Raw genomic sequence first — 25712 nt, 5'->3', positions numbered from 1 at the left:
CTTCCAGTAGAAAAAGTGGGAAATAAAGGTAGAAATATGGAAACAATAGGGAAGGCGATCCCAGAGAGGACAGTGGGGAAGACCCCGCCAGGAGATAGTTAGAGGAAACAGGCGTTCCTCCATTCCGCACCCAGAGAAGGGGATGCAAAGAGAACTGGGTGAGAGGCCCAGAGAATGGTGAACACTGACGAGAGTAGAGTGTTCATTTCGAAGAATCAATTCCTGTAGGCTATTCATGGGATATGGTCCCAACCATGGTGAATAGTCTAATTTGCTAAGTCGGGTGCTGTCTTGTCATTCGTGGGAAAGGGTCCCACTCAGGATAATTTGTCACACAGGTTTGGTGGTTTCTAGCTGTTGGAGGCGGTTTTAGAGGTCAAATTGTGGCCGGAATAGCACACCGTCACTGCGCCACTGCTGAGATCTCTACTTTGAGCGAAGTAGGTTTGAACCCTCCGAGGGAGAGTCAATGAGAGTCCAATCTGTACCTGCGGTTGAGGAAGAGTTATCATGGATATTCCCAAAAGGCATTGTAATGTTCTTCATTTTCCAGGATGTGGAATTCCTGATCCTTGGGAAGGTAGTGAATTTTCGTTATGAGAAACCTGCGAAGGTCTTCATGAAGTGGGTAGTAATACACAAGATGATCCCAAGATTCCTGGACCAACAGTGACAGGGAGGATTATCAGTGATGTTGAAGGTGGGTAGTCGTCATCATGGAGCTGTCATCAACAGTCGAACCATCGATATCCACCTATCTAATTCATCCCTTGCCTTCTAGAGTTATATAACGAAAGAAGTCCTTGCTGTTTTTCTTATCATCCTTTGCCAAAGATTTCTCGTAATCTGACTTCGCTTGCCTAACCTCCTTTGTGACTTCACTACAGACTAGCTTATATCTACAATAGTCTTCTGTCGCCTGATAATTTATATGCATCCCATTCATTTTTCTTCTCTGCCACAAGTCTCATTAGTTCATCTGACATCCATATAGGCCTACACCTTGAACAGTATTTCTTAATCGGTATGAAATGCCTAGTTGCTTCCATGATTACTTCCTTGAATTCTTTCCATTTAGAATTTGCTTTTGGTAACATCATCAGTAGGTCCCACTGTATAGAATTTAGTGACGCATGTTACTTGGTTGCCTATGTGAAAATTTTCGACAACTAAATATAACCGGGGAAAAAAAAAGTTGTACGAAACAATTGTATTTTTGTTAGTTAAAAAAATAAATAAATAAAAATAAAAGTGGGAAGCTCTGTCAAATAAATAAATAATTATTGCGATAATGACCATTCCTAGCGTCTGCGAGGGTGATCTGTTTTTTAAGGAAGTTGTGACTGGAGTATGGCTATAGTAACTGTTTTCTACTCCTCCAACTCACGTATGTAGTGCATCTATGTAAAAATATGTTGATTATAATTTAAAGAGGAAAGACGTATTTTGTAAAGTGTGCTTAAACTGTGAAGTTTACGATGTTTTTAGTGAAATTTAAGAGAATGAGTAGCATACTTCAGATATCATTCTGACGAAGAACTCATAAACTGATGTTGCTGTAAGTGTTTCCCCTCGATAAAATAATAATAGATAAAGATATATTATTTTTAATAGCATAATTATTTCGGTACATGGATGAATATAGGTTTCGAATCTAATTAAATTACTAATGGAGCGGAATACTTGATTTTCTGTCTGTCGGATGAACCATTAATATGTACACTAATCCATATGTGCACGAATCGATACAGGATAAGTAATAGTAATAGAGGCATGTGATGCAAGAAACCAAGCGTATGAGCTTATGTAGCATCAGCCAAAAAAAAAATTCACACAACGATTCCCTCTAAATGTTTGTCCAGTTCCTCCTTGAATTTATTTAAGCTATCAACTTCCACAACTACAGATGTATGTTTGTTCCAGCAATTAACCACTAAAGGCAAATTTCTGCACATCTATTCAACAATCTTTCATCAACAATCTTTCATCAATTTGAATTTATGCCTCCTTAGGTTTGTAATCTGAGCAAGCGAAGAATCCCATCAGAATTCAGCATTCAGCTTCACTCAACCCATTCAAGGCCTTATACACCTCAATCAGATCACCTTGCTGGTGTTTAGTCTCCAGCTGCTGCTATTTGCAGAACTTAAGCCTCTCTTGGTAAGAGGATCCCTTCATTGCCCTCACAAATCTTGTTGTCCTTCTCTGTACACGCTCAAGCAAATCTACATCCTTCCTAAAATGAGGCCTCCTGTCCTGTACTCAAAGTGTGGCCTGACCAATGCCTTATACAAAGTAATAATCACCTCCTTTTCTCTGTAACAGAATTCCTGTATATCATTGACAAAACTCCATGACCTGCTCTGGAAGCCTGTCTGCATTGCTCAGAAATCTTCATATCTGACTGCACAATTACTCCCAGGTCTTTCATTTTCTACCACCTTAAGTGTAGTACCACACAGTTGGTATGTTCCTTTGGGGTTACTTCTACCTATATGCAGTACTTTGCATTTGTCAATGTTAAACTTCAGTTGCCACTTCTCAGCCCATCTGCCCAAATTTTCTAGATTCTGTTGCAGTAACACACTTCCATTACTGTCATTAACAACCCTGCCAACCTTTGTATCATCTGCAAAATTCAACACTAAGCCTGATATACCTTCATCAATATCATTAATAAATATACAAAAAAACAGTGGGGCCCAACACCGAACCCTGTGGGATTTCACTAATAACATTAGTCCATGAAGAGCAGCGTTCATTGATTATCACTCTGTCTTCTCCCACTCAACTACCCTTTATCCATTGTAGCAACTTACTCTTAATACCATTCTGCTCCAATTTGTACAGTAGTCTTCCATGCACAACAGTGTCAAAAGCTTTCCTGAAATCCAAGTATATGGTATTAAATTTATTTTTTGCATCCAGTTCCTTTGTAACCACATCATAATATCCAATCAAATTTGTCAGACAAATCTTGCCCTTAACAAACCCATGCTGTGTCTGAATTATTGCTGCAGTCTTGTCTAGATGATCCTGCAATGCATCTTTAACCAGTGACCCCATTATTTTACCTGGAACAGAAGTTAAACTAACTGGTCTGTAATTACTCGTGTCACCCTTTGATTCACTTTGGGAATTGGGGATACATTTGCACATCTCCAATCCATGGGGACTTTCCCTGAGTCCAAGGATGCTCTCATAATTATGGCTAAGGGTTCGCTTAATTCATTTTGCTGCTGCCTTTAATATAACTGGATAGATCCCATCCACCCCATGTACCTTTCTTATGTTTAACTTCAACAATTTCTCCTCCACTTTGCTCTCAGTTATTACAAAATCATTAAGCACCCTGTTACAGTTTGATAAACTTCTGGCATTTTCCTCCCTTAATAACTCCTCGTGTGAATGTAGATGCATATTACTCAGTTTGTTAGCTAACTGAGCAGGGTCATCAACAATTGAAGTATTCCACCAATTTCTGTGATAATAAGCATCTTACGGCTGAATTTAGAATAGGGTCCCCCTGCAGACTACCTCGCTCTTAGGGTGTTTATCCCCGTCCTTCCAGCTGTTTTAAAATAGGAAAACGAGTTCCCGATTTTAAAACAGTGGTGGGAGGGATAAACACCTTAACTTACACTAACCATATCCAGTTAGGCATGTCAATCGCTGCCTTCTTCCTCTTCTTGTCGCCACTATTTTGGAAGGGGACCCTTTTTACTTTTTTGAGGATGTAACAAGATACATTTCAAGAAAAGCTTAAGTTTTGCCCCTCCGCCACTTTTCTCTCTCTCTCTCTCTCGAGAATTTGGGCATTTATCAATGAAGATCGTCAAAATTCCTCTCCGCTCACCTGTCTGAACTTTTGAGTACCCACATTGGAGTTAATATCATTTTGTTGTATAACTCCTTACTGATAATTCCCCACATTCTATTGACTACCGAAACGGTTATTCCATAACAGGGGAGCAAAACTGTCATTCTGCCAGGTCCTCTGTTGTGGTGGCATCAAGTAGCCCGCAAGGGCCCGGTGGTTGGTGGCATTACCCAAGGGTAGGGAAAAGAATTTGGTAGTTGCGTTACTGGATAGCAATACTATTCTATATAAATAAGCAAAAATAAAAAAACGTTACTCTTTGCATGCCATTGCTCAAGTCTTAAATGGAGTGTCATCTATGAGACTCCTGTTTTTTGAATTATATATATATAAAAAAATAGCTTTTCTTTTACTTTATTGAAAAGTGTTCAATGAATTGAACATAATTTGAATATGATTTGTTAAACTCAGTTACAGGATATGAAGCAAAAATAAATGAGAGAAACTTGTGGTAATAATAAAGAATGTTTTTATTGTATTCATAGTAATTTCAGTCACTCAGCCCCCTCCCCATATAGAAACATGCATTCATTTGGCATCTGGTAGATGCTATGCTAACAGCTGTGTTTTTTTGTCAGCTGTTTGCATTTAGCTAGATTAACAAAAGCTCTGCAGCAAGGTTACACAGCTCTTGTTGTTGTCTTGCAGACACCATGTGAGAATTGGAGTTGAGTATAAGTTTATATTCTTTTGCTCACCTGGCTTCTGTTAAGTGCCAAACAAAACTAAATTTCTTGCAATTTATAGTATATTGAAATGAAAATGGTTGAAAGTGAATCAACCTGTAAAATTTTACAATTCTGTAAAATTATTTAGGTGGGGAAAGGTATGCAGGAGGATTGGATTTAATTTCCAAACTACTTTCATTCTTAAAATAACATAAAAGTGTCATGTTAGATACAATGGAATAATAGCAGTGGAAGGTTAAAAGATTACTTTGTTTTCATGTTGATCTTTAGAATGCATCTGAAGGAAGATTGTGCCATAAAATAAATTAGTTATGAAACTTATGAAACAAATGAAGAAGAAGCCGATGCAATAAATGTGAAACATATACAGTCATTGAATTTGAAGTTTCAGCAGTGGTAGAACTACTATGATGCCAGGTCTGTCATTGTAGGTGGTGGACGATAATTGATGTAGTATTAGTAATGGGGAAAAAGGATGCAAGAAAAACTTATATGGCATCAGCCATATAAAAAAAAAAAAACATCTGTTTCATCTGCCCATCCCTTCAGTAATTTGGCCAAACCTTTAAATTTATTAAGAACCACCCACTTCCACAACAGCAGTAGAAGTTTATTGGAAAAATTAATTATTCACTTGTTGAAAGTGAATATGTGCAAATTCACTTTCAAGCAGGACTGATATGTGCAAATTTCCACATATCAGTCCTGCAACTCCTTATCTAATAGAAATCTGTGTATCTTCTGAGGAAGATTAAGGATGTTGTCAGCATTTAGTTTACCCAGTCCATTTAAAGCTTTAAACATTTCAGTCAGGTCTCCCTGCAGACACCTAGTTTCCAGATGCTGCAATTGGCAAAACTGAAATCTTTCTAGGAGTAAGAGTATCATTTTGTGCCCTTGACTAATCTTCAAAAGATCCACATTGTTCCTAAAATAAATTAGGCTCTTAAACCTTTATTCAGTACTTAAGCTTTGGCCTAACCTCCTACACAATGAGATAATCACCTCGCTCTGCCTCTGCTGGGAAAATTACTGTATGTCATTGGCAGAACTCTATGAGCTTCCATAGCAGCTCATCACTGTTCTGGGAATTTCTTTTGGAGTGCACAATTATCCTTTGATCATTTTCATTAGATATCTACATCTAAGAAGAGTAGGACGGGTCATTCCCAAGCTAATTAATTCGGTGGTCAAATTTGTTGGAGTTGATAGGTGTGATGTGATATCTAAAGAAAGTTTATTCAGAAACAGGGCAACAGTATTTTGGTTGTTAATAAAATGTGTAGTAATGTTTTTGTTATCAAATAAAAATTAAATCAATGAAATATATATATTTTTTTTACTTTGTTTTCAATATGGGTAGCAGACTTAACACTGACAGAATTATTTTCTTTGAAGCATACAAATTGTTAATTATGTTGTAGATCACACATTTGCTCAAATCATGTAAGAAGCATTGAAATGAACTGTCTGCCTTTGACATTTAGTGGGCTCAGGACCAGATTTAGACATGAGGCCTTAAGCCAAAGCAAGAAGGTGAGGAAGTCCTAAAATATGCCATTTATAAATTTTTATTCTCACAAAAATAAATGCCAAGGCCTCACTCAGGTAGTGAGAGCCCCATGTAATGGATTATTTGGCTTATGCCAAAATCTGACTGGTAATTAATTTTTTTACAACTGCTGTAAGATAGATGGTTCTGTCATTTGCTAAGACACACCTGTAGGTACCACTGCACACTTCTGATCAATCATGACTTCTAATTGCTTTTTCTACCTTCTCACAATTCAATTACTGAATTAATTACTCCATAAGCTTAGGAATGATATAGGAGAGACTGTTTTATTGGGATGGGATGTGCTGAAGTAGAAAGGGCACAAGAATATTTGCTGGTGTTATCGAGGCAGTGTTAGGTAGGTCAGAAAACTGCTAGCCTCGGGGGGATACACAGACTAATAAATTAATAGCAGCTGCAAGCAGGTTGCACTGCTTCTCTTGGGACATACAACAGCCCAAAAAGCAAGGTGTGACAGATTACAGGCCCTGTTTGGGGTCTTCATGGGACATTCAAGTAGGTCGGCTGTTAGGGTTACTAAAAGCAAAACCAGTTGCATGTATACCTGCTTGTACAATAATTCTAAGAGTTTAGTAAACAAATTTTATGAACTTGAAGTACTGATTAAGTCATCACATTCAGACATTTTCACATAGTAGGGATATTGGAAACATGGTGCCTCAGGCATAGGGATGTGGAATTTAAACATTGCAGTCTGCATCTCATTTTGATGCTTAACTTAGTAAAGCCAGTCATGTGTTCATGTGTTTAGTATGGATACTGTGAGTTGTGTTGTATGACTAACCTCTTAGCTACCAAGAAGCTAACATCATATGAAAGAGCTTTTAGTACTCACCTTTGCCACAAGGAGGCAGGCTATTTGTCATTTTGATGAACTCCAGTGGGTTTTCCAGAGAATATGTAGTTAAAAAAAAAAAAAAAGGAGGGGTGAGGAATGGAGCAGGTTGTGGTAAGAGAAGCACGGTTCGAATAGTTATGAGGCTAGGGAAATGATAGTAGTCTGTCATTTCCCATAGCCTCATAAATTCTTCCCCACCCATGATAAGAAGTTTGTTGTTTGTTGTCTGGTTTTTAGGAGCATTAGCAACTAAGGCCATATTGCTCCGGGGATATGCGGTGGTCATTCTCTGACCTTTCCGCATCCTCTGTATTTGGTGGGCATGGGCTCGAACCCCAGTCTAATCAAGAAGCGTGTGCTACGCACTGCTGCTCCTGCCCATCTGGCTACGGAGGGGCCATGATAAGAAGTAGAGTGAAGTAAATAAAAAGAGACAAGAGGAGGAAAAGACCATTATTTCTCCTTCTCAGGGAAGATCCCATGTTGCTTAGGGAGATGACGATGTTATCAAGCGGACACTGAGGAGGCTCAGTGTCTGCAAAATTATTGATAGAAGACCAGCAGCAGTAGCCAGAACTTCTTCGTTATTCCACATTGGTGATCCAGTGTCAGCAAACTCCTCCAGGCTGAGAAGGCTGGAAGAGCAGATGCTGTACCTCATACATCAATTCCACACTGGGGAAATCCCTGTGTCATAGTGAAATCCTTCAGCAAGTCCTCCCTAATATGGGAGAGAGAAATGCTGTGTCAAGGAAGAAGTCCCATAATGTCTGCAATGATGCCACCCTAGGAGAGGTTCTCAGTGTCAGTTGCTGCCCCACTGGTGGTTGAAACCCATGGTGGTAGAGCATCCACCTTCACCAAGGGAATCCCACAGTGGGATTCCCTTGGTGAAGGTGGATGCACAGACCAGTCAGCAGTAATAACAGGTACTTGAGATGGCCCATGGGCAGCCAAGGAACAGTTTTGTCAGTGGTTCATGTAGGTTCAGTTGCCCCTAGCAGGATGCTGCCTCATGATCTGCCCAAGGCTGTCTAGTTGAGCTGGGGATCCATGAAGTCCCAGTGGATAGAGTCCACATAGTCTTCCTTCAAAGAACTTTTGTGAGAAAACCAAGAGTGTTTTAGAGTTATAAGGGTTCCAAATGTAGCTTCGTTCATCACCTGCTGGTGGATATCCAGTGACAGAGTGGAGAATAGTTTGGGCATTGGTGTATAGTGGGCAGTCCTGAAAGATGTGCAGTCAGGCCACAGCAGCAATAAGAGTTGTCCTCCTCCCAAGGAATGGAGCTTTCCCTTGAAAGGTCCATGTCCAGTAACTGAAAATAGTGTACAGTCCTGGTTGAAACCGAGGTTTCTCCCTGTGACTGATGTAGGTTACCCTGTGGAAAGAAATTCCTGGTTACTGAGCCTTAAGGGAAATAAGCAGTTCCCATGCCCATCACTGTTCAGGAAGGCCAGGCAGAACAGGAGGGAGTAATTATCTTGGTAAAGAAGCACAAAAAATTTGAGGCAGTGCACCGATATTCTGTGGATTTCCAGTAGATTAGAATGTCTCATGGGGTACTTCAGTTTTCTGGATGATGACCGGAACTTGTTGGTTGGACACTTGCACAGTAGCAGAAATTTTTTGGATTTATTGAATGACACTTTTCTACAGCAGCATATTAGAGAGACAAGAGAAAGGAATATGCTTAATCTGATTATTAGCAATAACAGCTCGTGCATTAATAATCAACAGATAAAGGAACCACTAGGTGGAAGTGATGTGGAATATACTTAAAAATACAACTAATGTCAAGGATAATGGGAAGGGATTTTGCTCTCATAAAGGTGACTACAGTGGTCTTAGTTTTTAAATTCCATTAGCATTAGTAGAGGCTTATGATGCAAGAAAGCAAGCTTATGCAGCATCAGCCAAAAAAAAAAAAAAAAACCTCCCATTTCACCCTTACATTCGTTCCAAATGCCTGTCCAGTTCGGCCTTAAATTTATTTAGGCTATCATCTTCCACAACAAAGAATGGAAGTCTGTTCCACCAATCAACTACCTGCTGGCTAAAGGCAAAATTTCTGCACATCTATTCTGCAACTGTCTTTCCTCAACTTGAAACTGTTCCCCCTCAGGTACTGAATCTGAGCAAGAGGAAGAATCCCATCAGCATTCAGCTTGCTCAACCATTCAAGGCCTTATACACCTCGATTGGATCACCTCACAGGTGCCTACTCTCCAGGCGCTGCAATTTGCAGAACTTAAACCTTTCTTGGTAAGAGCACCCCCTTTGTTCCCCTCACCAATCTTGTTGACCTTTGTACTCGTTCTAGAAACTCTACATCCTTCCTAAAATGAAGCCTCCAGACCTGTACACAGTACTCTAGGTGTGGCCTGACTATTGCCTTGTATAACGGAATAATGACCTCCCTGTCCCTGCTAGCAAAATTCCTATATATATCATTGATACGACTCCATGACCTACTCTGGCAACCTGTTTGCACTGATCAGCGAACTTCATATTTGACTGCACAATTACTGCCAGGTCGTTTTGCTTTCCACTTCCCTGAGTGTAGTACCACCCAGTTGGAAAGTTTCTCTTCGGTTATTGCTACCTATATGCAGTACTTTGCACTTGTCAATGTTAAACTTCAGTTGCCACTTCTCAGCCCATTTGCCCACCTTATCTAGATCCAGTTGGAGTAGCATACTGTCTTTACTGTCATTAACAACCCTGCCAACCTTTGTATCGTCTGCAAACTTGGACATTAAACCTGATATACCTTCATCAACATCATTGATAAATATACAAAACAACAATGGGCCCAACACCAAACCCTGGGGGACTCCACTAATAACATTAGTCCACGAAGAGCAGTGTCCATTGATTACCACTCTCTGTCATCTCCCACTCAACCATCCCTTTATCGACTCTAGCAACTTATCCTTAATGTCATACCTCTCCAGTTTGTACAGCAGTCTTCCGTGTGCAGCAGTATCAAAAACTTTCCTGAAATCCAAGTATATGGTATCAAAATTATTTTTGGCATTCAGTTCCTTTGTGAATACATCACAGTATCCAATCAAATTGGTCAGACAAGACTTCCCTTTAACAAACCCATGCTGTGTATTAACTATTACTACAGTCTTGTCTAGATAATCCTGTAATGCTTCTTTAATCAGTGATTACATTATTTTCCCCAGAACACACATTAAACTAACAGATCTATAGTTACCTCTCAACTTTTGAACCCCCTTTGTGAATTGGTGATATATTTGCACACCTCCAGTCCATGGGGACCTCCCCTTTGTCTAAGGAAGCTCTTATAATTATGGCTAATGGTTTACTTACTTCCTTCCTTTGCTGCCTCATTTAATATAACTGGATAGATCCCATCCACCCCAGGTGCCTTCAACAATTCCTCCTCCACTTTGCTCTCAGTTATTACAAAATCACTTAGATCCCTGTTGGCACTGCTCTCATTGAATAACTCCTCATGTGTGAATGTAGATGCAAAATACTCATTCACTTTATCAGCTACCTTAGCATGATCATCAGTAGTCAACCCATCTATGTTAAGTGGTCCAATCTGATTCATCCCTTTCCTTCTAGAGTTTACATAAGTTAAGAACTCTTTGCTGTTTTTCTTTGCATCCTTTGCCAAGGATTTCTCGTAATCTGCCTTTGCTTGCCTAACTTCCTTTGTGACTTGATTACAGACTAGTTTATATCTGCCGTAGGCTTCTGTGTCACCTGATACTCATTAATTCATCTGACATCCATTTAGGCCTAAACCTTGAACAGTATTTCTTAGTTGAAATGAAAAGCCTAGTAGCCTCCAAAATTAAGTACCTGAAGACTTCCCATTTTGAATTCAACATTGGTAACATCATCAGTTGATCCCACTGTACAGAATTTAAAAACTGTCTGAACCCTGAAGTCACCTTAACGAAACCCCTGTGGGTTGCAAAAGCTCTTCCCTTTAGCCTTGATGGTAGTTACATCTTTAAGTAATTCCCACATCAGTACATTGTGATCACGCTCACCCAGTGGTTCCTTTATCTGCAAATTCTTAATGCATGAATAGTCACTACTGATAATCAGATCAAGAGTATTACGTATTACTCCCTCTGGTTGCCTCTCGAACTTGTTGCTGTAGAAAACAGTTATCCAATAAATCCACAGAAGTCTTGCTATGTTATTATTTATTATTATTATTATTAGCTACATAGTGCAAGGAAGCCTTAGGCTTATGCTGCACCAGCCAAAAAAAAAATAAAAAAATTTCCGAGTTACCCTGAGAGAGAGAGAGAGAGAGAAGTAGAAGGGAATCACCAAGAGAGATCTCACCAGATGTGAGCCCCTGTGGGTTGCAAGTGACCAATCCTTAAGTTCCAATCAATATCTGGAATGTTAAAATCTACTCATCAGATTCATTGGGCCTATAACACAAACCTACTCTCATTTTTCCTTTCCCAGAGCTTATGTCACACTAAACAGACTCAACATATATCCTCAACAATTTCTCCTCCACTTTCCTCTTAGTTATTACAAAATCATCTAGCTCACTGCCAGAGTTTACTTGTGTGAATGTAGATGCAAAATATTCATTTAGTTTGTTAGCCACCTGAGCAGGATCCTCAACTGTTGAACCATCAATATCCAGTGGACCAATCTGATTCATCACTTTCCTTCTAGAGTTTACACAGGTAAAGAACTCTTTTCAGTTTTTCTTTGCCAAGGATTTCTCATAATCTGCCTTTGTCTGACTAATCTCCTTTGTGACTAGGTTACAGACCAGCTTATATCTATCATAGGCTTCCGTGTCACCCATTAATTTATATGTATCCAATGCATTTTTCTTCTCTGCCATATGTCTCATTAGTTCATCTGACATCCATTTAGGCCTAAACCTTGAACAATATTTCTTAGTTGGCATGTAAAGCCTAAGAGTTTCCAAGATAAGTTCTTTGAATGCTTCCCATTTTGAATTTGCTGCTGGTAACATCATCAGTTGGTCCCACTGTATAGAATTTAAATACTGTCTCAGACCATCATAGTCGCCTGTACGGAAGTAAAAACCCTTCCCTTTACCCCTGATGGTAGTTACCTCTTTGAGTAAATCCCACTTATAGCATAATAGCATAACTCCTCCTCCCTTCCTGTCTTGTCTATCCTTTCTGTACACATTGTACTTACTCCCCAAATTCCAGTTCTGCATTCCTTATATCTGTGTGACACCACATCTCTGATATCCCTATAGTATCTGCCTTTGATGTTTTGAGCAATACCTCAAATTCATCAAATTTATTTACCAAACTCCTAGCATTGGTGTACACGCAAGTATACATGCACCTGTTCCTATTCTTAGCTACCCTAACACAACCCATGTGTTTACTTGTACCGCAATGACTCCCAGAAGTCTCTGAAATATTCTGCATCTTGTTTTCCAGGCTGCTGCTCCTTCCAATAGAAGCAGTGCAAGAATCACTTTCACCTCTGCCAGTGGCTACTGTTAATCTATTAGTCCTTGTATCCCCCCCCCAAGCTATCAGTTTTCCGACCCACCTAACACTGCCTCGATAGCATCAGCAAATATTCTTGCACTCTTTCTATTTAAGTCTATCCCATTCCTGTAGAAGCAGTCTCTCCTGTTATCAAGTACAGACCAGGCTGAAAAAATTTTCTACCCCTTGAGCCTTGCACAATCTTTCCAGAGTCAAATTGATCGACAAGGCTCTCATCATATACTCCCTCCTATCGTGTCTGGGCCGAATTGGTAACACTTTCAAATTAAACTCTAATTCATGGCTTTTTTTCAACAATGACCTGTACTTGTTAAGTAATTCCGCCAGTCTCCTACTCTTAATATCATTAGTGCCAACGTGTACAACTATATCACCTTTTGTGCCCTTAAAAGATGATATCCGCTCTACAACGTCATCAACCTTTGCCCCTGGCAGACATACCCTGATCCTGTTCCATCTATTCTTTTTACATACCATGTTCCCTGTTTCCCTGACAATAGACACCAATAACTACTAGTTCCTGTGGGACCAGCGCCTTCTGCCTTGGGGGTTGCCGCTGTGTTGCGTGATGACCAAGTGCAAGCTCTGGCATCGATGTGGACAGCTGAAAGCTTGATGGACCCCTCAATTTAGATCCTTCGAGGGCATCCACCCTGTCCTTCAAGCTCTCATATAGGCCCATAAGAACGCTGAGTTGTTGCCTGATTTCCTTACAGTCCTTACATCGCGCGCACACAAAGACATCACCCATGGCAATATCATGTTCCGTACCTGATTGCTCCACAAACATCAAGCAAACAGTGCATTTTAAAAGGCTGTGATTCAGAGGGCAACTGCCCTCCTCAGTTCTCCCCTGAACCACAGCACTCCCATTAGCTTGAGCCTTTTGCTTTGCTGCTCTGGTCTCAGTCATGATTTCGATTTAATTTCAATAAAATTTCAATTTCAGTACAAAATTATAACCTTAAACTTGTATCCCAACACAGTTATAACGCTATATATATTTTTCAATATAGACTATTATCTACGAGTTCTGTTTATATAACTTCCGTATCAAGTTACGTATTAATTAATTATGTTACGTTTGTAATCTAAGTTGTTATATTATTTAGTTATAAAAGTACAATTTAATTGACAACAAGTTTAACAAGATTAATAGATTTTACTGATTAATTGACAATATTATATTATATACTATACTAAGCTTACGCTATCTAGTTCGCGATATAACGTATCGTATAACAATGGCGGCAAGTTACGAACGGTAAATCTACGGACACTTAAGTATTAATTAACTTCCAAATCTCGCTGTCTCAATTCAGAATAAACTAAGTATCCTGACTAGGTCTATAAGCTACTTATAGAAAATAATTTTATATAACAATTGGTGAATAAAGCGGCTAAATATGGCTAAAAAACTTCTTGTTCAGCGGAGCTGCAACTTGTAACACGTGGATTTGATACCCTTACCGATACTAAGTAATATCTACAAAATCTCTATCTAAATTAAACTTCAAACTAAGTATCGTAACTAGGAATATAAAGCTACTCTAGAAAATAAGTTAATATGCCAATTTAAGCTAATAAAGCAGAAAAAACTTCTCTATTCCAGGAGCAGTAAAAACTTCGCCTGCACAAGGCTACTCTCTCTCTCTCTTGGCATTTATTTGCCACCTGGGCCCGACATCTCTCAAATAGACCTTGATCTCATTGTGCAGCTGCTCACCCTATCTTACTCCTGGGTAATTTCAAAGGACATAATACCCTTTGGGGTAGTGCCACCATTAATAGAAGGGGAAGTGTCACAGAGCCAGTGCTCACTGACAATGACCTCTTCCTTCTAAATGTGAGAACTAACACCTTTTCCATATGCCTACCCAGACATTGTGTGCTATTGATCTTTCTATGTGCTCTCCTTCTTTCACTCATTTGGGAGGTGGAGGAGAAACTTTACTGAAGTGATCACTTCCCCATAATAACCAGTCAAATTAACAGGAGGCCATGTCTACCTTTTAAGTTACCACAGTGGAAGATTGATCAGGCTGACTGGAATGCCTTTCAATATTTGACGGAGTTTAACATCAGTACAGTCAGTCAGGAGTCTGTCATTGATTCAGTGATGTACATTACAGCTGTAATTGCAATTTCAAAAACATCTACCTGGTTTTCACCATTTTTAAAACCTTGGTAGAATGCACAGCAGCAAAAATGGCATAGAACAAAGCTTGGGGGATATTCCAACAATATTCTACCATGGCCAATCTCTTAGCCTTCAAACATACATGCATCAAAGCTTGCTATATTCGTCACCAGAGCCAAAAGGAGTCATCGATAGCACGATTTCTCAATATTCAGTTTTAAAAATGGCATTATCAAAGCCATTAGATTGTGCAATTGTCTTGATAATTCTTATTTTTGTTACAAATCTTAGAACTAAAGAAACAAAGATGTGGTGTCTGCATGTTCTTTATATATATTTGTATATTTTCATATGTGCATTATGAAGGTTCAGAAGTATCAACAAGTTACATATGTATATGTATAGATTCTCTTGAAACACCAAGTTTTCTGCCATCTATTAACTGTGTGTACAAGTATTAGCCATTTTATATCTATGAAAGTTGTGAAAAATCAATGTAAGAGGGCATGCCTTTTCATCAAGATTGTGGGATTGCACAGACTGAAGTTGAAGGGAAAAAAAGTTTTTGTTTGATTTTTTTTTAATCTCTCCTTTTTTTTTTTTTTTCTTTTTTCAATTTTGAATTTTGATTTGATTTTTGACAATAATCACACTTTGTTTTGTTATAAAGTCAAAATAAGTAAAAATGTTTTATAAACAGTTTTTTCAAACTTCCAAATTCTTCAAAAAAATTCACTGTGGGTCACCTGCTTAGGAAATCCACTCAATGTTAAATATAAGGAATATTGGCACTTTTGGGTCTCACCAGTATCATTAAATAGAATTTAGGATTGTTATTGCAAATTATTTTATTATTAGTTTATTTGTAATGTTTTTAATGTTGATTTTTTTTTTTTTAACAGCTGAAAACCATGGATGATGTACAACTTCAAAATGAAAAATCTTCAAGTGATATGCAAAATATGAGTAGAAATAAAATGTCTGAAAAAAATATAAAAGATGTGAAATGTTATTCTTGCTCAGGTGATTGCAAAGGACCACAGTTTTATGAAAAACAGATAGCATTTCTTAACCAGTGTAAGATTCTTCTTTCAGCTGAAGTTTTGAAATGGAAAGAAGAAAGCTTAAAATTAGAAAAGGAAAAAATGAAATATAAAAAAGAGAGTCAAGATAAAGATGAGCGAATCAAACTATTTTCTGAGATGAAGACGGAAATAGAGGAAAAATTATATGCATTTATTCAAGAAAATGAAAAACTGAAGCTGCATAGTTTAGCAATGGCTGAAGAAAATGCAGCTCTTCACACAAAACTTAATCATTCTCTTCAGAAGTGTAATTTGTATCTTTGGTCAGATCCTGTAACTGGTTATAACCACAGACCATTTGCTAATTCATCTGTTTCTGTAAGAACAAGAGAACCTGGAATATTATTTCATAGTGATGTTAATACTCCTAAACAAAGCACAGAAAGCTGGGAAGAAGTTTCACAAAAATTGCTATTTCAGATGAAACAGGAAATGGAAGAGCTTCAAGACTTTGGATATAAATTATCCACACATAATCCTGCTCTTGAGAAGAGGTGTGGAAGTGGTACAGAATTCTCCAAAACATATGATAATCAAGGTAAACAGGCATTTATGCTAAATAATTCAATGAATGATTCACTGGATATTGATGAGTTTAATGATGCAATGATGACTGTTGAAGAACTAAAGCATCAAGTTCATACTTTAAAGCAACAGTTGCAATATCAGAATACCACGTGGCAAAGTGTTCTTTTTCAGATGTCCGGTAAATGTGGTAAGTGATACCTTATGTATTATCTTCTTGGTGGCTATCTGTAATTAACAATACATTTTAAAGTTAATTTGATTTACTCTTGTAATGCTGAAACCATTCATTATAAAATATTTGATATATTATTAATAATTGGAATAAAAGAGTTGAGTATCCTTCTTCCATAGGATTTTTTTGAACTTGATTTGTACATTTTATTTAAGCAGCACTTGCAAATGCAGTATATCAGGGCTGAGAGGCTTTGTTAGAAGTTTTTTTTTTTTTTTTCCCTCTGAATTTTTAAGCAATTTTTAGAGCTTTTAATAATTATGTAAGCGACTAATATGTTCAAAGGAACAAATAATGTTTTATAGCCTGCTCCTTATTCATCTTCAAATATCCAATTTTATTTAAACTGTTTCAGTAAAACAGAATATTTGAAGATGAATAAGGAACAGGCCATCATTAATTAGTCTGTCTCCACTTCCTTTCATAGGAACTTATTCCAGGTCATTTAAATTTAATTACAAGTTGTAGTCATCAGTGGATTTCATAGTCAGTACACACTGCCTACCCACTTTATTAAGATTATGAGTTAATACCATGTTAGGCCACCATTTGCCAAAATCATTGCTTCATATAATGATTAACATGGAGTCAACAAAGTTTTGAAAAGGGACATGAATAATACTGAGCCACACCTTTCCAGTTTATCCCAGAGATGCTCAGTGGGATTGAGACCTACATGTTAGGCCATCTAGAGTAGATGATGCTCGGTCATCCTTGTTTCTAAAACCACTGTTTTACAAATTTTGCACATTGATTGGTGGGTTGCATTATTATCTTGAAAGTACCCCTGTCGATAGGAATAAATATTCAACATTTTTGGACATACCTGATTCACAGCAGTGTTCAGATATTCACTGTGTTCATGGTACCCTAAAGAGTCATATCATGGGCACCATTCACCTCATCCAGCAGCCTGTACTGTTCAATACACAATAGGATGGTCCTAGTGCCTCTTGTAGTTTCCTTCAAATGTCCGCTCTTCCACTGATACTGAAGAGCATAAATTCGGACTCTCAGACCACATGACTTGCCTCTCATGAATTGCCACATGAATTGCATTCCCATTGCAACTACATTTTCCAGTTGACATCAGATCTTGGCTTCCATGAAGGTCTACTTCCATAGCACGTTCTTTGTAGGTTCATCTATACAGGGGCATTCCTAGGGAATGTAGCACATGGGTGCCAATCACAATTTCGCACCCCCTCAAAGATATTTATATACAGTCAGACCTCTATGTGATGAAATCGATCGTTCCCTTGAAAAAATTCATTAAACAGAAAGTTCGTTGACCTTTCAACAATGAAAAATACTGTAACTCAACATTCAGAAACAGAATATAAATCAGAAATTAGCATTAGCATTATTTGAGGCATATGATGCAAGAAACCAAGCTTCTATAGCATCAGCCAAAAAAAAAAAAAAAAAGAAAAAAGAAGCTTCCCATTTCACCCATCCGGTCACTCCAAATGTTTGTCTAGTTCAGACTTAAATTTATTTAAGCTATCAACTTCCACGACAACAGATGTAAGTCTGTTCCAGCAATCAACCACCCGCTGGTTGATTGCCGACTAAAGGCAAACTTCCGTACATCTATTCCACAACTGTCTTTCCTCAATTTGAATCTATGCCCCATCAGGTTCTTAATCTGAGCAAGCGGAAGTACCCATCAGCAGTGAGCCTGCTGAAACCATTCAAGACCTTATACACCTCGATCAGATCATCTCGCAGGTGCCTACTCTCCAGATACTGCAATTTGCAGAACTTAAGCCTTTCTTCATAAGTGCACCCCTTTGTTCCTCTCACCAATCTTGTTGCCCTTCTCTGTACTCATTCTAGCAACTCTACATCCTTCCTAAAATGAGACCTCCAAACCTGTATACAGTACTTAAGGTGTGGCTTGTCCATTGCCTTATACAAAGGGATAATCACCTCCTTGTCTCTGCTAGCAAAGTTCCTATACATATCATTGACAAAACTGCATGACCTGCTCTGGCAACCTATCTGCACTGCTCAGAGAACTTCATATCTGACTGCACAATTACCCCCAGGTCTTTTTCATTCTCCACCTCCCTGAGTGTAGTACCGTTGGTACTACAATCAGGTACACAGTTGGTACATTTCTCTTGGGTTACTGCTACCCATATGCAGTACTTTGCATTTGTCAATGTTAAACTTCAGTTGCTACTTCTCAGCCCATTTTCCCAACTTATCTAGATCCAGTTGGAGTAGCATACTGTCTTTACTGTCATTAACAATCCTGCCAACCTTTGTATCATCTGCAAACTTGGACATTAAGCCTGATATACCTTCATCGATATTATTGTTAAATACACAAAACAATGTGCCCAGCACTGAACCCTGGGGGAATCCACTAATAACATTAGTCCACAAAGAGCAGTGTCCATTGATTACCACTCTCTGTCATCTCCCACTCAACCATCCCTTTATCCATTGTAGAAACTTGCTATTAATGCCATACCACTCCACTTTGTACAGCAGTCTTCCATGTGATGCTCTATCAAAAGCTTTCCTGAAATCCAAGAATATGACATCAAAATTATTTTTTGCATCCAGTTCCTTTGTGACCACAATGTAGTATCCAATAAAATTGATCAGACAAGACTTTCCCTTAACAAACCCATAATCTGTCTGAACTATTACTGCTGTCTTGTCCAGGTGATCCTGTATCACCTCTTTAACCAGTAACTCGATTATTTCCCCCGGAACAGAAGTTAAACTAACAGGTCTGTAAATATTTGTCTCCCTTTGAACCCCCTTTGTGAATTGGGGATACATTTGCACATCTCCAGTCCATGGGAACCTCCCCTGACTCCACGGATGCTCTCATAATTATGGCTAAGGGTTTGCTTACTTCCTTTGCTGCCTCCTTTAATATAACTGGATAGATTCCATCCACCCCAGGTGCCTTTCTTGTGTTTATCTTCAACAATTTCTCCTCCACTTTACTGTCAGTTATTACAAGATTCTCTAGCTTACTGCCAGAATTGAATACACCTCTGGCATTCCCCTCGCTGAATAACTCCTCATGTGTGAATGTCGATGCAAAATATTCATTTAGTTTGTTAGCTACCTGAGCAGGATCATCAACAGTTGACCCATCGATATCAAGTGGACCAATCTGATTCATCCCCTTCCTTCTAGAGTTTACATAAGTAAAGAACTCTTTGCTGTTTTTCTTTCCATCCTTTGCCAAAGATTTCTCGTTATCTGCCTTCACCTGCCTAACCTCCTTTGTGACTTGATTACAGAGTAGCTTATATCTGCCGTAGGCTTCTGTGTCTCCTGATAATTTATATGCATCCCATGCATTTTTTTCTACCATGAGTCTCGTTAATTCATTCGAACAGTATTCCTTAGTTGGTATGAAAAGCCTACTAGCTTCCAATATTAAGTTTCTGAAGGCTTCCCATTTAGAATTCACCGTATTCACCATTGGTAACATCATCAGTTGATCCCACTGTATAGAATTTAAAAACTGTCTGAGACCACTGCAGTCACCTTTACAAAAACAAAAACCCTTCCTTTTATCCTTGATGGTAGTTACATCTTTAAGTAAATCCCACATCGATACACTGTGATCACTGTCACCTAGTGGTTCCTTTATCTGCAAATTCTTAATGCATGAATAATCACTACTGATAATCAGAGGTGGCGCCTCCGTAGCTGGGTGGGCAGGAGCAGCAGTGCATAGCACACGCTTTTTGATTAGACCGGGGTTCAAGCCTGTGACCACCAAATACGGAGGATGATGCGGAAAGGTCAGGGAATGACTACCGCATATCCCAGAGCAATATGGCCTTAGTTGCTAATGCTCCTAAAAAAAACAACTGATAATCAGATCAAGGGTTGCCCCTCAAACATGTTGCTGTAGAAAACAATCCTCCAATAAATCCACAAAAGTCTTGCTAGCGTGTGAGTGACGAACCCACAAGTTCCAGTCAATATCTGGAAAGTTAAAATCCCCCAATACAAGACATTCTGGTTTACTGGCCCATTCTGTTTCTCTGCACAACTGTTCATTGTACTCATCATAGTCATTAGGCCTATAACATACATTTTCACAACAAACAGACTCAACATTGCACTGTCTACCTGTGTCAACTGGATGCACTTCCTTAGATTTTGTTTCTTAATTAACAACATAACCCCTCCTCCCCTTCTACCTTGTCTGTCCTTTCTGTACACATTGTACTTCCCAAATTCCAATTCTGCACTGCTTATATCTGTGTGACACCATGTCTCTGATATCCCAACAATATTTGCCTTTCATGTCTTGATCAGCACTTCAAATTCATCAATTTTATTTACTATGCTTCTAGCATTAGTGTACATGCAAGTATACATGCACTTATTGTTACTTACCCTAACACAACCCATGTATTTACTTGTTCCATAATGATTCCCAGCAGCTCTTGATATTAATTATTAATACATACATACATAATGCGCACAGTGTATTAGTGCAATTTTAAGAATTATGTTGTAAAATATATAGTTACTTTTTGTTATATACTGGAGATTCTACTGTAAACTGTTCATAAAAATGTTCGCCTTTGTTTAAACACTCAAATATGTTTGTTACATTTTTTCCCACTGAAGATCTCGATGCAGCCAACATTTCTTGTTTGGAAGATTTAATATTGCCTTCATTTTCATCCGACTCATCAATATTGTCAGTGGTTCTTTAAATACGCTCCAAAATGTTGGACCATTATCAACTCCATATTATCAACTCCTAAAAATTCGTCAAGGAAAATCTCCACTGATCAAACTTGCTTGGAACTCTTCCCAAGATTGCTCAATGTCTTGTAATAGTTCACCCCTCTCATTGCTGTTAATTAGCATTTTAGCAAAACCTGGTTTTGCGAAACAAATCTTAATTGTTGTTTTCGTCACATCTTGACTCCACACTTTCGCCAACTCTGATATGCACATCCGCAAATCTAAAACAGAATCTATAGGTTGGTTGGTTTCTATTCTCAGTATAATTTTTTGAGTATATACCTTCGGTAGTGCATTTTCAAATCCTTGGCCCATTGGCTGCAGTTTAGACGAGGTATTCGGAGGGAATAAAACAAACTTCACATTTGTAAGTTTCGAAATTACCGAGTGAAGGTGGACAGGGCAGTCGTCGACAATCAGCGAGATTTTTCTGTTTTCTTTCGTCATCTTTCTATCGAAATTTAAAATTTGCTGCTCAAAAATTTCACTTGTCATCCAAGATTTTTTGTTGTAGTTGTAGTCCAACTCTAACGACTTTACTCCTGGGAAACATCATGGTTGTTTGCTTTTGCCTAATACCAAAAGCTTCAGTTTTTCGTTACCAGTCATATTTATACCAATATGGCTGGTAATGAAATTTTCTCCTTACTATTAGAGTGTAATTCTCTCCTTACTATTTTTACCACCTAAACATTTATAACCTTTAAAAGTCAGTGTCTTGTTCGGCAACCATTTAAAGAATGTTTCATCGTTGAATATGTCTTTGGGCTCATAGTCCATAATTTTTTTCAAAACTGTTTCTTTCCAATAAGTATAGTCTTCTTCAATTGTAACTCCACTTTCATCAGAAATAACTTTTTCGAGTAAGCCATGCCACTCTTTAAACTTTTCCAGTCAACCAGAACTGACTTGAAATGTTTTATGCCCCAGAAAAGATGCATACTCCATAGCCTTTTCTTTTATTAATGATCCTGACATCAGCACGTTATGTTCTTGAATCAATTTCATCCACTTAAAAACTGCTTCATCTACATCTTCATTAAGGCACAATTTTGCATGCTTCTGACTGGGTCCCATTTCCTTAAACAGTTTGAAAATTGAAACAGTTTCTCAGAATGGTTAACTCACTGCTGGCAGGAATACCAAATTTTCAAGAATTTTTTTTTTTTTTTAATGCCCCGATCTACACTATTAAGCACTTGCACTTTTTCACACTACGTGCAAGGATTTCCTCTTAGCTGTAAAGTTACTTGTGCAGCAGCTAAAACAAAACTGATTTTGTACCTACCATGTAAATAGAGACGCGAAATTTAGTGAAAATGTGGATGACCCATTTCTTCGAAACAACTGATGAATTTCTGTGATAAAGGAAAATTACTCTGTCCTAATTCTCTAGTAGGATGCTTGTGGCAGAAAACAGATCAGAGCCAATGTCCATGTGAATATTGCCTTAATCTTTGCCAATGGCTGTGGACACATAGCAGTTGACCAGCAAGACTTCCCAGTACAGTAGTGTATAAGTTTTAGTTCTTTTTACCATTACTGACCCACTGCTGAGCAAAGGCCTCTCCCAAAACCTTCCATCTTTTTCTATGGTTGGCCACAGAAATGACCATTTTTTGTAGTTGGCCAGTTTCCTTCTGCAGGGTTCTGTTGGCACCACTAAATTGTAGAATGTTTTAGCTCTTAATTTGTGGAATTAATCCATTTAGCTGTTAATTTGTGCTTTTTATAGCATCAGCTTTACTGCCCAAGGGCCAGAGGTATGAACAGTGTATCCAGGTCTCTTGAAATCAGCTCGTTATATGGAAATTTTCTTTGTCAATAATTATAATTTTGTTGTCAATAATTATAATTACTGACAATGAAATTTACATAATCACAACTAATAAAAAGTATAAATTAAAAATTAATTAGAAAAGAAACAATGAAGTGAAGGTTATGTATACAAAAGTATTATGTTTATACATATAAACATAAAAGAAGAATACAATAATATCATAGTAAATAACTAAATAATGTTTATTATTCTTGATTTTCTTATTGAAAAATCATTGACAATTTCAGAAATATTGAAACTGGAAACAAATTTGTTAGCATTTCTTACATCATTGTTCAATTTCTGAAATTTAGGCTTGGAATTTATGCATCACTGAATGTGTTTAGTGATAATTTCTGTGTCCCCTATACAAAACTGTTTCTTGGTGATTGTCACTTTGATTTTTGAATTTTAGATGCCACATTAGCAGTTACAGGAGACATTTATGTGAAGGTCTTTGTCAATGACTAGGCATCGGCGAGGTGATCTGATAGAGGTGTATAAGGCTTTGAATGGCTTGAGCATGCTCAATGCCGATGGGATTCTTCCTCTTGCTCAGAATAATCACCTGAGAGGGCATAAATTCAAATTGAGGAAGGACGGATGTCGGATAGATGTGCGGAAATTTGCCTTTAGCCAGCGGGCAGTTGGTTTGTGGAATAGACTCCCATCGCTTGTTGTTGAAGTTGATAGCCTAAATAAATTTAAGGCTCAGCTGGACAGGTATTTCGAACGAACGGAGGGGTGAAATGGGAGTAGTGGTTGTTTTTTTTGTGGATGATGCTGAATAAGCTTGCTTTCTTGCATCATATGCCTCTACTAATGCTAATGCTAGTCCACTTGTAGTACTACTGTTGGAATGAGAATACCAACTTGATTGGGATTTTTCTGAAGAGCATGAGTGTATTTACACCATGGGCCTCGATTGGAGGGCTTCCACCAACATACTATATTTCACTAATAAAAGGTTAGGTCTGCGGTTAATCTTACGTCTACCTTCAGTCAGCCCACAACTTTTTTTTTTTTTTTTTTGCCAGAGAAGTAATCTGAACTATGCCACAAAAGATTTAGATTTAGCCTTTACAAAATCCTTAATTTAGTATGATGTGGTGTAAAGTCTATATGGCAAATATAGACTTTAGTACTTAGATAGTATGAATCAGAGCTGTAATACTCAATATGTTCTACGTTGATAATAATATTAGTAAGATAATAAGAGGAGTTTACCTCAATATAGTATGTAGAACACTTCCGTATGATACCCTCTGGAGGGTATCATACGGAAGTGTTCTACGTACTATATTGAGGTAAACTCCTCTTATTATTTTACTAATAAAAAGCTTTAGTACTATATGGCGAATACTATTACTAAGTACTCACCAGCTAAATATTTGCATATTTCAAAGAATTCCTGGACTTAATATCCAATAATGTTCCATTAAAAAGTAAATAAATATTTTCAGTTATGTGCAATGGCCATATTGAAATGCAGCATGGCTGAAGTAAAAAAAAAATAGGGGATTGAATAAATTTATTAAGTGCCAAGGTGGTTAATTAAGAAGAATACACTATATTATTGCTAACATCATTTAACTGAATATGTACATGATGTTAGCGACGTTTTCACCTCCCTGCAATAATAGTATTTTCTGAATTTAATCTAATTAATTAGATAAATTATTTCATAGAGGGTGAGCGGGGGCAGGGAATGTCTGTATTTGTGTGTTCATCGGTCGATTTGGGTGGTGAGGGAGGGAGAGATTCCCTCTCATGGTACTTGGCCCAAGACCGGATAACTTAGTACTGAAAAAAAAAAAAAAAAAACTCTGGAAACCCTTCCAGTGTGATTTGAACCCAGGTCCTTTTCAGTCAGCAAGCATGCTGCCAAAGGCACTATGCTACCAAGGCCCATGTGTAAAGTGACCAGATCCTCAGTATTCCAATGCAGATCATCTGGGGGAAGAATTTTACTACCCCCTAGAAACAATACACATTTATATTTTTTTATTTATAAAAACATATTCACATACAAAATATAAATTAAATACATATACTTCTTTGAACTAAACTTATAAAATAAAATATCACACTTCTTAAAAAAAAAAAACAAATACACTATATATATATATATATTTTTTTTTTTTTTTTTTTTTCACAGAAAGGCTGAAATTAAATATAGGTACCCCTCATGTTTGACAGACAACTTGTGTGATTGTGAGACCCACTAATATTTGTAAAATTGAACAAATGTTAACTTATTGTGATTTTCTCTTGTAGAGAATCTGTCTTCATTTTGAATCTGAAATGATGTTTTGAATTTAGACCAAATAAAAATAGGATAAAAAATATAATGTATAGGATATTAAGAAATATTAAAATTTTGAAATATTATACTGTATTTTAAGTCAGGAAAGGTACCCTTGTATTACGCTACATGACAAACAGCATGAAGGACATGAACTGAGAAAAACAGTTGTTATTAGAAGGGGGGAAAACTCTTATTAGAGGGGTCGTGTTTTTAATCGACTTTCATTTTTGTTTAGTGAAAAAAGGTTGTTGTTTTTTTTTTTCTGTGAAATAATACTAATAATAAAAATACATACTTTTAACAATAAAAACAAGAGAAATTAAATAATATAATTAAATATATTTTTCTACTG

General features: G+C 37.7%; 1 protein-coding gene across 1 annotated transcript in view; it reads left to right on the top strand.

Annotated features, from left to right (window-relative positions):
* Positions 1 to 611: 611 nt before the first annotated feature.
* Positions 612 to 25712, top strand: part of LOC150090868 (uncharacterized) — a 41517-nt gene continuing 16416 nt past the window's right edge. Inside the window, exons 1-2 of the mRNA XM_090375269.1 lie at positions 612 to 700; positions 15545 to 16442. Of these exons, the coding sequence (XP_090231395.1) occupies positions 692 to 700; positions 15545 to 16442 (907 nt within the window). The 5' untranslated portion in view covers positions 612 to 691. The remainder of the gene's footprint in view (positions 701 to 15544; positions 16443 to 25712) is intronic.

This window comes from Mastigoproctus giganteus, chromosome 1 (assembly GCF_048544385.1).
Source record: "Mastigoproctus giganteus isolate SK-2022 chromosome 1, ASM4854438v1, whole genome shotgun sequence".
NCBI lineage: Eukaryota > Metazoa > Arthropoda > Arachnida > Uropygi > Thelyphonidae > Mastigoproctus > Mastigoproctus giganteus.
Note: the sequence above shows the minus strand (reverse complement) of the source record. Positions and strands in the feature narration are given on the sequence as shown.